Source organism: Amblyraja radiata, chromosome 38 (assembly GCF_010909765.2).
Source record: "Amblyraja radiata isolate CabotCenter1 chromosome 38, sAmbRad1.1.pri, whole genome shotgun sequence".
NCBI classification, from domain to species: Eukaryota; Metazoa; Chordata; class Chondrichthyes; order Rajiformes; family Rajidae; genus Amblyraja; species Amblyraja radiata.
Window position 1 is genome coordinate 7417700 of NC_045993.1, and position 14329 is coordinate 7432028.

General features: G+C 38.1%; 1 protein-coding gene across 10 annotated transcripts in view; it reads left to right on the top strand.

The window, feature by feature from the left end:
* Positions 1-14329, top strand: part of LOC116966763 (RNA binding protein fox-1 homolog 2-like) — a 209913-nt gene that overhangs the window by 148218 nt on the left and 47366 nt on the right. For 7 of the 10 annotated variants that reach the window (XR_004410067.1, XM_033013085.1, XM_033013084.1 and 4 more), the window contains 3 exons: positions 403-654; positions 6082-6222; positions 10100-10153. Coding sequence is in view for 9 of the 10 variants with exons in the window: in XM_033013085.1 (XP_032868976.1) it covers positions 403-654; positions 6082-6222; positions 10100-10153 (447 nt within the window). In the remaining variant the exon portion in view is untranslated. The remainder of the gene's footprint in view (positions 1-402; positions 655-6081; positions 6223-10099; positions 10154-14329) is intronic. The other 3 variants (XM_033013086.1, XM_033013093.1, XM_033013092.1) reach the window with 2 other exon arrangements.

Consider the following 14329-nt stretch of genomic DNA (forward strand, 5'->3'; position numbering starts at 1 on the left):
AAAGTCATTAAGAAACCAGGTTAAGGTTTCTAAGGCTTAATTACTAATGTCCTCTTGGCGTCATCATGTCAATTCCCTTCTTAGATTCAGCAGGACTTTAGTATTTCTGATATTTTCCAGTGGCAATGTAGATGGTCAGAATTTGCAGTTTTTGCCTTTGGCTTTACAGGGAACAAGTCATTATTTCTAATATTTCAATTTTTTCTAAAATAAATTCAGGTCTTATAAATGAGCAGACATAATGTTGCAGATATCTAGAGGGAACAAATCTTGCAGAATTGTTGTTAATGTCTTGAATGTGTTCATATCAGTCAGGTCATTGAATGCTTCACATTTATGCCCTGTCCAAGTATGTCATAAGAAACGTTCCTCAAATGTCATTTTTCATTCATCTTTCTTCAGGGTAGCCAGGAGCCAGCAGCCACCCCAGACGCTATGGTACAGCCGTATGCTACAGTTCCATTCCCTGCCCCCCCTCCTCCTCCTCCTCCACAGAATGGAATTCCAACAGAATACACTGTTCCACACACTCAGGACTACACAGGTCAGACGCCAGTCCCAGATCATAGTCTGAACATCTACGCATCCAGTCAGACCCTTGGGGAACAGAGTGGCACAATTGCCAATGTGCAGCCTGTATCTGGAACCGCCACAGTAAGTTAAAATCCAGGCTTTAGTCTTCACCCTACACGGTGATAAATTGCAAAAAAAGTTCAATTTTATATATCGTTATTATTTTAATATCCTTATATTATAGCCACAGCAAGAATCAAATATATGGTATGCTTGTTTTACAAATGGACAGCCATGACATATATGTATATAATTTATAAAAAATAACCTCATAATTGCCTAATTCCAGCTAACCCTTTATTATATATGGAAACAATAGCCCAGAATTTGTATGTTTGGAGTTCATGAAGAAGAATTTAAAGCAAATGTACTATTAATGGGAAGACCAGCTTTAATAAAAGTGCATTCTATTTGTATGAATTCCCTTATCTATTGCTAAATAAAAATAAAAAGTACATTTTGTTCCTGCCAAAGGAACCTGTATAACCTTTCTGTTGGTGGAAGAAGAACCCCTGCTAATGAAAGATTTACTGGGTTATAAGGTAACCAATGTAAATCTGCTGATATTTGCTGCCATTTCCCACCAGGTGTTTGCAGTCATGAGGAACCCAGCCATTAGTTCAAAGGTCCTTTATTTTTAATCTGGAATCCCTGTTATAAAATATTGGAAAGATTATATTACAAAAAGCCAGAGTAAATTTGGTGGGAGCAAGCTCTCATAATTAAATGAAAGTAGTTTGCACCCAAATGAGGTACTCCACTACAACATCTAATTCTTTACATCTGCTTATACTCGAATAATTTAAACATTGAAAATTTAGTTGTATATGACTTTTTTCACTTTCTGTGCCATTTATTAATGTTCGAAAGCACTAAGAAATAGATAGCACAGTGGTGATCTGGAGGTCCCTCTGCCAAGCACCCAATGGAAAGGAAACAAAATGTAAAAACTAAATTTAACAATTTTGACAGTAAATTCAGATGTTTCAGAAATCAAGGCACTTAAATAGAATTAAGATATAGGTCAACAATATTATAATTTAAATGCATAATGGTTTTGAGGCACTGGTGGATTTACTCTTGTTATAATAAACATTAGTTTACTATGCAATTACTATGCAGTCCAGTCTCCATTGTTTCTGACCTAAATGCCGTGAACTTTCAGGCTTATCAAGAAGTCTTGCCAAGTGGTCAAACTGGGCCAATTTCAGCTTTGCCCAACTCTTCATTTATTTTGCACATTCATCTTATCTTATATGTTTATACAACAAATTTGAGATTATACTTGTATCAACACACAAGGCCCATTGTTGAGTCCATGCCGGTTCCCAGGGAGTAATTCTATAGTTTAATTCCGCCTCTTTTCCCAGTCCTCTTGCAATGAACTCTGTTGCATACATAACAATCAACAGCCCTTTGATTCATTTATTTTATTATCTGCCCACATGGGTTGATAATCTACAACAGCCAATTGACCTTCTAGGAAATCTTTGGGATTTGGAAGGCAATGGAATCATCCAGGGAAAACCCATGAGGCACAGAGAAAATGAGTAAACTGCACAGATAGCACCCACGGTCAGAATCGAACTCACGTTCCTGGAGCTGGTAGGCAGTCGTATTAATTACTGTTCCATCTTACTGCCCATGATAGGTCATAATTAACTGACATGAATTAAAACTAAACTTCTCACAAAGTTATAGTCTTGAGCTTTTTAGCTATTGACATATTAGAAAAACAACTGATAAATTCACAGGTAGACAAAAGTGCTGGATAAACTCAGCGGGTGCAGCAGCATCTATGGAGCGAAGGAAATAGGCAGCGTTTCGGGCCGAAACCCTTCTTCAGACTCTTCAGAATTTGATAAATTCACAGAGTAGTCCCACAAATTATTGCAATGTAGTGAATTATCTAACATTATTACTACAGCTCTCAAGTACAGTAATTGATGGCCTCAGTGTAGATAAACACTACTGACCAGAACATTAACTAGTGAGATGATCTGTAGCTTTTTTTTGCTCCTTCCAAATTTTTAACTGTGATGTCCTGACTCCACCCAGCTACAAATATTTTATATTGTGGGTTTGTTCTAGATTTGATTGTCCACCATGAAATATGTCCATAAATAAGCTTTTAAAATGTATATTTTGCAAAAGCATTTGAACTTATTGTCCTGTTGACTAATCTGGGTAGATGTATTGACTAATTAGATTATGTGTTTAGAATTCTCATATGGTTTTCTGGCCTTATGTATGCAGCAATCTCTAGATAACTTGAAATGAAAATATAATTTAAAAAAATTAAAATGTAATTTTACTGGAGCTCACTAATTTTGCTACCATGCTCCCTGCCCTGCTTTTATCAGCCAGGTTGATGGGAATGTTGAAACAGTTGCTGTGCCTGTTTGAAAGGGTCTTTGACCAACAGTGTAGTGAGAAGCCCCACTGTTGACTGTTGACGGCTCGCACAGCTGTCAAACCAGTTCAGCATGTTCTGTCCTTTCACCCTAAACTCTAGTGCTGACGATTCTGGACAGCTGTACACAGGAGACCGCATAGAAAAGCTATTTCAAAACTGCCTTTCCTTTGTTTTTCTCTCGTTAAGATGCAGCATTTAGTAATGAAATAAAGTAGGAAACAGTTGCCTTGGCAACCCTGGAGGATTGTAGTTGTACACTTCAATATCCAAACACACTACCCCATCAACAACCTTTCTGATTCGCTTGCTGTTTCACAGTTCTGAGCATTTTCAGCTTTTCGTCGAGTCATAGAGTGATACAATGTGGGAATAGGCCCTTAGGCCCAACTCGCCCACACCGCCAACAATGTCCCAGCTACACTTGCCTGGTCCATATCCCTCCAAACCTGTCCTATCCATATCCCTGTCTCTAACTGTTTCTTAAACGATGGGGTAGTCCCAGCCTCAACTACCTCCTCTGGCAGCTTGTTCCATACACCCACCACCCTTTGTATGACAAAGTTACCCCTCGGATTCCTATAAAATCTTTTCTCCTTCACCTTGAACCTATGTCCTCTGGTCCCCGATTCCCCTACTCTGGGCAAAATACTCTGTGCATCTACCCGATATATTCCTCTCATGATTTTGTATAGCTGTATAAGATCTCCCCTCATCCTTCTGTGCTCCATGGAATAGAGACCCAGCCTACTCAACCTCTCCCTATAGCTCACACCCTCTAGTCCTGGCAATATCCTTGTAAATATTTACTGAATGCTTTCAAGCTTGAAACCATGTTATCCTTTCTATAACATGGTGCCCAGAACTGAACACAATATTATAAACATTTTGTTACCTAGGCTCAACAGAATATTCATTTTTTTAATTGGAGATTGCTAGTTCTACCAGCAGTTCTCTCCCTACTTATCTATGTTAACCATTGGAATATAATTCCAGAAACATATCCAAATTTTTGAAGCAGTGAAACATTTTTAAACATGCATTTGTTTTTATTTCAAAGCTGGTGATATTTGGTGGATAATATTCTCGGTAGTGTAGAAGTATTTTATAAAAATGTAGTTGGAGTCCTTCACTGGCCATATGTTGTATTCTAGCGATAGATCTGCCGTTGTACAGTATTCATGTTTTTGGGGAACTTGGAACAAACTCAATTTCTACAATAAACTGATTCTACAAGTGCCACGTACTGAAGAAAAGTGATGTAGCTTTGTTATTCAAATACTTTTTAACAGTTTGAGGTTGGAGTTTGAAAGGGACGCTACTGCGTGGCAGGATTATGAATTAACTTTGCCTTTCTTATCGGCACAATGACACTCGTAAATGTGTCATCAGAAAGCAGCTGAGCCCAGGAATGTGTGTGTTCATCTTTCACACCTGTGGGGTTGCTGGTGCTCTATAGTTACATACACAGTTCATCTGTTTGGTGACATTCAGTTGAACAAGAATGGAAATAAAATTGCAACTCAGGATTTGGAGGAAAAAATACCAGTGGGATTGACAAGTTCCTCTTTAGCATTCTCTGTTATGTCACTGTTGCTAGTCCTCTAGACCTATCAATATTATGTCTTTACATCCTGTGTACTTCATACCACTCTTCCAAAGTAAACTAAATCTAAGCACATTCGGGTATCATCTTTTCAGTGAGAATCTTGATAACTACCAGTCAGTTTCGAGCTGATCCAAGTAATTATGTTGGTTCAAGATTTGAATGCTGCTTTAGAAATAATTGAATTTCTTCTTAAATTGAGTTGTGTTCATGCATGTATTGACCCAATTAATTCATGTTGTTAAATACTTTTTGTTTGTTAGTATGTACGGTGTGCCTTTAGGGAGCCTTGGCCAATGCAAATTTCACCAGGTCATCTTTGGTAGCTTGATATGATGAAACATGAAAGTGACAGCACGTGGATAGAGTGGTGAAGTAGGCATGTGCATTCTTCGTCGTTTGGGCCAGTAAAGTAGGAAAGTTTTGTTGCAACTGTATAAAACTTTAAAGGAAGGATGTGGAAGCTTTGGAGAGGATGCAGAAGAGATTTACCAGGATGTTAGTTGAATAGGAGTAGTGTATTGGCTTAACCGAGTGGTTGAATAAACTTGGATTCTTAGGCTGAAGTGTCAGAGGCTAAGTAGCAAACTGATAAGTCTGTAAAATTATGAATAGGGCAGTTAGTGTAGAAAATAGTGTAGAGAACTTGAATAGGGTAGTTATGCAAGAGTTTTTCTCTCAGGGTGGAAATGTCAACTACTAGAGGGAAGACAAAAATGCTGGAGAAACTCAGCAGGTGAAGCAGCATCTATGGAGCGAAGGGGATAGGCAACGTTTCGGGCCGAAACCCTTCTTCAGATTTCAGGTCCTCACCCATTGAGTTTCTCCAGCATTTTTGACTACCTTGGGTGTTTAGAAATGGTCAGCAGCGATGTTTTCCAATGTCTTGTTAAGCTTTATATGAATAATGGTTAGTTACGCTAAATATGGTTCAGTTTTCACTTGATTGCAGGCACTTTACACAGGGTGTTGTCCAAACTTTTTGAAGGTGAGCAAGGCTAGGCATAGAATCCCTCAAGTGGGCTGCACAGAGTTATACAGAAATTAAAATGAGGTTCCTTCAGGTAAAACGCTAAAGTTCCGTGTTTAAAAATCAAGACTTTTCATATAGTATATGGAAATAACTTGGATACAGCAATATCCCAGGATTTCTCCCCCTCGTATTGTTAGCGTTCAGAGTAAAACATGTCATAGTTAAGAGTCAGCATTCTTAGAACATAAAGGAAGGGGGGAATTTGTACAAGTGCAGAATTTTTTGAAGAAACAAATGTACCTACAGACCTGTGATAAATGGCCCTGTTGTAAACCAGATACCAATTTGTAGTTCCTGACTGGCTCAAGATAGTTTTGTAACTACAAATATTGTTCATTTGGAAATAAGAAATATTTAATTGTGCATCCATAATCATTTACTGTATTAACAGAAATGTTTTGATTGAAATATTCAGCAGCATAATTGTCTGCTTTCCTTTTTTTGCTATTCTTTCAGCAGACAGATGAAGCAGCACAGACAGATGGACAACAAACACAAATCACAGAGAGCAGTGAGAGCAAACCCATACCTAAACGGCTTCACGTTTCCAACATTCCCTTTCGATTCCGTGATCCCGACCTCAGGCAAATGTTTGGGGTAAGGATGAGCTTTTACTGGAACTCTGTTCAAAGCTTCATAGAAAAAAATATTTCCCATTAATGTTCCCTCAGAAAAGGAATTTATGAGCAATGCTTGGTGCAAAAAGGTTGGTGAAAGATTTTTAAAACGGGGATTGATATAATATAAAGAGTCTAGTTCCTTATAACTTAAATTTCATCTCTAGAGCTTGGGGTGCAGTCTGCATGGGACAGCGAAATAAGAGGGGAAAAATGGAAATTAATTTGGAAGATATCTTTCCAATTCTCTGCAATTGAAATTCAACAGTGCAAAATAACTGGTTATCAATCTGTTTATATGTGAACTTTAGCACTATTTCTGACCCTTTGATTTATTCCTATACAATTTACTGTATGTTGATTGCACGTTAGTTATTAAATTAACAAGTGCGGTTCTGAAGCTGTTTAGTGTAACAATACCAAAATGTTAGCGGTATGTTTGCATCTGCAGCTATCTTCTGTCGCAAACTTTGTTGGGATGTACTCTTCATCTCCTGACCTCCCAACAAATAAAAATGAAAAGTATAATACATCATTCAATGTCAGTGATTATTCTCCTTTCTAACCCTATAGCTGAAATCCCTCATGACTGGGATCATCACCTATGCACCACTGATATTTTTTAATTTCTTTAAAATTTGATTTTGCCGCATTCCCTTTTCCTACTCTGTAAGATTCTGTGGGTGTTAAAAGCTTTCTTATACCCCATCCAACTAGGAATAGACACATGAGCCATTGTATTATTGGTAAGTGAGATGGACAAGGGGAAGAGCACTATATAATCATTTTGGCACAAGAGATCGCTGTTCAGCCCAGCGTTTTGCTGTCCCTGTGTGCAGCAATTTATTCCAATTCTTTCTCTGCAATTCTTTGAAAGCATCGGTTAGTTCTGTTTCCAATATTCTTACAGCAAAGAGATCCAAATTATAACACTCTTAACATATAAAGTTGTCCCTAACCATCTTTCTTGTAGCTTGTAGTACTTAAAATATATGCCCTGATGCTTGACCTATCCATTAATGGAAACAGACTTTCTTTATACCCTCTCATGATAAAAACAGATCCATGAAAACTCCCTTCTAATTTTGTTGCTCTAATAACAACTCCAGCTTCTCCAGTCTAAAATACTGGTAATTGGTCAGGCCAGGGTGAGAATACTGTATCCAGCTTTGGTCCACACCACCACACAAAGTAACTATCTATTTTGGAGAAAAAAGGAAGATTCACTAGAATGATCCCCACTAGAATTTTAATTTCTGTTTTGAGATGAATATGAAAAATTGCTGAGCAAAATCATCATGATTGAAATTGTATTTGATGCTCAGTTTTACAAACAATGAACTTTAATATCAAAGGATACAGTGAGACATGTAAGATGGTCTTAAATGTTTGATCTTTCCCTCCAGCAGTTGAAGTGCATTCAAGTAATTTTTTATTTGCTATATTTGAATTTACATTCTGGATAGCCAGTGGCAGTGAGTTGCCCTATTAATCTAGCTACTTAGCCTAGCAGCAGATTCACAGACCCATGAAAAGTTTGCTGTTGGAATAATGGAACCACATTTAGCAGCATGAACCCCATGAACCAGAATGCCAGTCACCAAGAATCTGAATCAAAGTGGAGACAGTGTAAAACAATAATTTGCATGTATCGTGCACTTTCAATGCATGAAAATGTCACAAAACGCTGACAGTCATAATCAGAAAAGGAAAAAAAAAATAGATAGCCAGGGCAAAGAAAGATGTAGTGAGGATATAAACAAAGCTTAGTGAAGGTTTTTTTTTTAAAGAGAATCTTAGAAACAAAAATGAACAATGGAAAGATAGTTGAAGGAGATCAGAGAATGTGGAATCTTGGTAGCGCAAAACTGTGTTGTCAATGGTGGGAGGAAAAAGTGCGGTGTCCAAGCAGTAAAGTAGTTGGAAGAACAGCATTCCGTAAGCTGAAGGATGGTTTTTAGAGAGAGGAAAGACCAAATAAATGAACATAAACGTTGAAATTATACTTTTGGGACCAGAGGTTCAAGAGTCCATTGTCAGTTAGCATATTTTCATGTCCGTTTGTGCGTGGTCTTCTGCCAGTTTAGTAGAATCCATGTATCAAAATCTGAGCAAATCAGTGGCTCATTAACATCATATATGGTTTGAATTGCACATAGCAAGGAATCTTTTGAATTTGTATCTGGTCCAGTTTTAAGTTGCTCCATTTCAGTAGGAACCTTTTCAGAGGTAGGCACAAAGTGCTGCAGCAACACAGCAGGTCATGTAGTATCTCTGGAGAAAAAGGATGGGTGACGTCTTGGGTTGGGACCCTTCTTCAGACCTTTTCAGTCTGTTTTACACCAGTGTGACCACTTATCAGAGGCAGCCATCCTGATGGAAACTCGTGTTTTCTGTATCTGGTGTTCAACTTCCTCTACAATGCTGAATACTGTAAATGCTGGAAATTTGCAAGAAAAAAGCCTTATGAATAAAGCTATCACCCCCATTATGATTTTACATCAAATTAAACATAATATGGGGTGAATTAAAGTTTTAATTTTGGCCCTAGAAAATTCCAAATAAATTGGTATCCTGTGCTGCCTTGGTATCTGAGGGGAAATTTGTCACTGCTGCAGCAGAAATAAGAGGAAGGCTGGGTAGGCTTTGCAGTAATGTTTCACCTTGGAGATGAATTAAAATCCATAATGAAAACAAAAAATACTAAACGGATCTATTCCCATCTGTGGGAAGAGAACCCGTCAATGCTTCAGATCAGAGATCCTTCTTCAGAAGCAAAAAAGAGACAAATGAAACTTGTTAAACTGCAGTGGGGGAGAGGGATGACTGATAGGGTAAAACCAGGATGGCCGTAGAGAAAAGCTGTAAACGAGGTTATCTGGTCAGTGAGTGAATGGGAGCAGTTAGAAGGTGAGAAACTAACCTGGACAAAAAAAATGTGGGAGTTGGGAAATGCAGAACACAAGGACAAGCCCAGCAGGTTAGGATGGACATGTGATCCATGCTCAGAGAAAAATGGGAAGGGAGTAAAAACAAGCTGGGCTGGTATTAAGGGTGACAGACATAGATTCGAGAAATAAAGTTACTTGAAGTTGTAGAATCGCTATTGAGTCCAGAAGGCTGCAATGTGTGCAGATGGAAAATGAGCTTGCATGGGACTCACAATGCCACTAAAGGAGGGAGACTGCAAAGCAATAGGTCGCAGTGAGATGAGGAGTTGAAGTGGCAAGCATTAGGATGATTTTTGTCGCGGATTGATTTTCAGGAATTAAAACCTGTGCCCGATTACATCAGTTGAATTGAGGCCATGTTACAAAATTGTTTGATTCCCAAATCCATAATGGGTTTAGCCTCTGATCTGTGCAGTGGTGAGTTGCTGCTGGTCGAAATAATAAGTTAAACTTGGTACCCTGAAAGGCCCTGGCACCGGTCACTTTCCAGTAATTCCACTCAAAAGTCTATGTCCGTGAATAAGATGCAGGATCAGGTTTCTCCCTTGGGGTCATATAGCCATGAAAGCTTGCTGAATAAATCTTTCAAAAAGGCTGAATAGTGAGTTGTTAAATATAGTCAAGGTCAAGTTAGACCTATGGATTATAGGTAATGAAAATTATGGGCATCAGGCAGATAAGCGAACTAGAGTAATTACCAGATTTGCTATGATCTTATTGAATGGTGGAGGAGATAAGAGAGCCATATGGCTACTCCTTTATCTTTTAAGTTACTTAAGGAAATCTGATATTGACATCTATTCCAGTAGGAGTCAGCATCTTTAAGTCAATGTATAAAGTAGAACTCTGAGCAGAATGTTGAACTGACATTTGTACTAATAAATTCTTATTTTATTTTCTCTGCAGCAATTTGGTAAAATCATAGATGTAGAAATTATATTTAATGAGCGTGGCTCAAAGGTAAGCACATGTTTTTTAATGTTTCTATGGTTATACTAATTGCTGTATATAATTGCTAAAGTTGAACTTGTTGGCTGTTTTAAACTATTTCCAGCTTGTGGCATTTTCCAAAGTTGATCCTTTTCACTGATCATCTTCATAATAGGATAGGTTGTAGTTATCAGCGTCTCCCTGTCCTCGTAATCGTCATTGTATATAATGGCAACATTTTCTAAATGATGTATCCATGAAGCATTCTATTGTTTTTATTTATTCCCCTTTTTGTCCTTTATTAATTCCCCTTCACTGAAACAATGTTCACAATCCAGAATTGTAGTTGTTTATCGAGTCTTTCACCTGGTTGCCTTTACTAAGTATTTAGTAATATGTGCAGTCAAGGCCCTATTTATTTATTTGGCAATACGTGATACCAACAATCAATGTGTTGATTCCATCTGTGCGTGGAAACGAATTGGTCGTGTTTGATGGTGACAGAATTTGGAAAATGATGCTTGGCTGGAATCAGTTTCAGGTCACAAAACTGCTGATTAAGTAAAAATACTTAAAAATAAGTTTAAGATTGTTTTATTATTGTCCTATTCTACTGCCATTATTCTGCTGCGCCTTCTTTCCCTTAAAGTAACATTTATCATGTTACCCATTTATATTTACTATTGTGGCGTAGAATTCATCTCTCTCCTCATTCCTTTAAAGACTGCTAATTTTTAAATTATATACTGCTCTAATGTCAAGTTCCCAGTTTTATTTCAATTCTCCAGTTTATCTGGAAAATTTTCAGAAAAGAAATTCTCAAGGTGAACGTTCTTCTTTTGTTCTTTTGAGAACTAGCTGACAGGCTTTTTAATTATAGCGCTGCCATTAAAAGCCTTTTTAACTACAGAGCAGTTTAGAGATGCTCAAAAAAGAGAATGGCTCTGTGCTTTAAGGCAACTTAATTATTCTACATTGTACTTTTTTTTCCATTACAACCCGTTTTAAATTGATAGATGAGCACATGCTCTTGGTTCCTGCAAACCTTGAACATTGCAGCAACACTGGAAATGAGGGTCACTGAGGTGGGCTGCCATTCAGTAAACAACATTGAAGCTTCATCTAGTTCTCTATCCCTTGCCATAATTGAACTGACTAGAAAAGGAAAGGTATTAACCTCCAACCTAATAAATGGCTTTGTGAAGACTGCAACTACTGCAGTTTTCTCACATTTACTTTATGAGCAGAGTGAGAGCAGTGGCAGCAACCCTGCAACAACTGCAGATGCAGCAAATCATATGTCACCTTGTTAACCTTGTGTTTCTATTCATGGATCTTCAGTGGTGTTGAGGGAAATACCATATCAGTAAGCAACGTGATAACTAGCTCAGCATCAAATTCCAAACTTGCCTTTGGTGCTCACAGCCCACTGAAAGTAATATTAAATGGATCTCTAAAGATGTAAGCTGCATTTTTTAATTGGTAGAAGCTTAAAAGCAAAACAATGGTGGTCTTCTGAGCTAGCCATTAGTAGGAAAAGAGTCACGGTGGTATACCACTAGTTAGCAATAGTGTCATTTTTGAGGTGATGGTCTTATGGTGTGACAATCCTGGGATACATCTGAAAGTATGCATGCCCACTAGGAGAACTAGGAATGCTGTTGATTGTCATGAGCCATCAGTATGCTTGTATTTGTAAACCAGGCTTAAATTTAAATAGTTGTTGTAGGAAGGAACTGCAGATGCTGGTTTAAACTGAAGATGGACTAAAAATGCCGGAGTAACTCTAGCAGGACAGGCAACATCTCTGGAGAGAAAGAATAATGTGCTGTTAAATAACTAGTGCAGATAAAACAGTATACTAGAAAAGGGAGCAATTTCACTTGGAATAAGGACTGAGTATTAAGTGTATTTAATGTATTTGTAATGCTGGAAAATCAGCTTAATGTTTCTTAATGATCTATCACAATTACCATTGCAGTCAAACAAAGGTTTGGGATGGAGAGAGATGACCATATGTGATATCACTTATGATAATCTGATTTATTATTTATGAAAATGTTATGATTGCAGCATTTCATGGAATGTTTTTAAAGAGAGAATCTTCCATTTCATTGTCCTTTGCAAGAAGTTTAAAAACAAAATGTAAATACAAATTCACTCCCAAAAAAAAGCTGCAGATGCTGACAAAAGAACAAAATGCTGGAACTACTCAACAGGTCACGCAGCATCGTGGAATTTTTTTTTTTTAAATCAACATTTCTGGTTGATGGCTTTTCATCGGTACAACCTTCTCTCCCCACACATGCTGCTGACCTGCTGTAGAGTTGTTACCGTTTTTAATTTCTTCTTGCTTGGTTGTTTATTTCAATTCAAATCAATTCAATGATTTCTGGAGTCCACTGCTGAATTCCCGATCTGCCTTTTCCCATCAATCCTACTAGACTGTGCTTGTGGACTATCTAGTAATAGTCAAAAGCTGAAGCAAATAGATTTATTTTTCTAACAGTAGATGCCCATTTTTTGGAAGGGGGAGATCTTGCCGTTTTCTTCTGTGACGTGTTTAGGCTCAGTCTCAGTTATCATAGAGCTGTTACAATCATTGCAGACATTCTATTGTTCTACCCAGCCTGAGCCACAACCCTCTGAGCTGTCACAGCTTTAAGTGGGATAGCATGGTTTTGAATGTATAAAATTACTTGTGAATTATTCTCTCTCCCAACATTCATTTTCCATTCTGATCTCATACTAAATTTAATAATCACCTTTGCGTTTACCAATGATTTCAAGTGACTGTACAGGCCATAAAAATGGGATATTGCCTTTTTTTAAATGACTTCGCATTGAAATATATTTTGATGTTTATTTTCAGTATGTTTAGGAAGGAACTGCAGACACAAAAAGCTGGAGTAACTCAGCGGGTCAGGCAGCATCTCTGGAGAGAAGGAATTGGTGACGTTTTGGGTCGAGGCCCTTCTTCAGACTTGTTAGGGAAAAGGTGAACAAGAGATATAGACAATGATGTAGAGAGATAAGAACAATGAATGAAAGATATGCAAATAAGTAACGATGATAAAGGAAACTGGTCATTATTAGCTGTGAAAATGAGAATCTGGTGCAACTTGGGTGGGGGAGGGATAGAGAGAGAGGGGGGGAATGCCGGGGTTACTTGAAGTTAGAGAAATCAATATTCATGCCTAAACCTCCTCCCTCGACTCTGTCCATGGACCCCAACATATTATTCAGGTTAGGCAGAGGTTCCCATGCACCTTCTCCAACCTCATCTATTGTATCCATTGTTCAAGATGTGGACCATCGGGGAGACCAAACGTAGACTGGGCGATTGTTTCGTTGAACATTATTGCTCAGTCTGCCTGAACCAACCTGATCTCCCGGTTGCTAAACACTTTAATTCTCCTTCCCATCCCCACACTGATCTTTCTGTCCTAGGTCCCCTCCATTGTCAGAATGAGGCTAAATGCAAATTGGGGGAGCAGCATCTCATATTTCGCTTGGGCAGCTTACAGCCCAATGGTATGAATCTTGATTTCTCTAACTTCAAGTAACCCCGGCATTCCCTCTATCCATCCCCCATCCAAGTCGCACCAGCTTCTCATTTTCACCCAACAAACAGCTAACAATGGCCTGTTTCCTTTATCATCGGTACTTTTTTGCATATCTTTTATTCATGGTTCTTATCTCTCTACATCATTGTCTATATCTCTCCTTCCCCTTTTCCCTAACCAGTCTGAAGAAGGGTCTCGACCCGAAACGTCGCCCATTCCTTCTCTCCAGAGATGCTGCCTGTCCCGCTGAGTTACACCAGCTTTTTGTGTCTAATATCTTGAAGTTTATTTTCTTTCTGTTTCTGACATTATAGTGGGTGGGAGCTATATTTAGCAGCGAAGGAGTTAAATTGTGATTTGATTGGTTATGTTTGTGTTTTTCCAGAAATACAGGGGACCAATTCGCCACACAGTATTCTGATGTTTTATATGATTAACTGTCTCACTAAAACCACTTCATGCTTAAAAAGGGTTAGGAAAAACAAGTTTTCTTTCATATTCCTTTGATTTCATGACTAATGAAGCAACATTTTTAATACCGAGATAATATTTCTGGTGAAGGACTTGGCCAGAATCCTTTCGACCTCACACCTTTTGCTTATATTCGTCAATTTCACAGCTGTCTTTGCCTAGTTGCTAT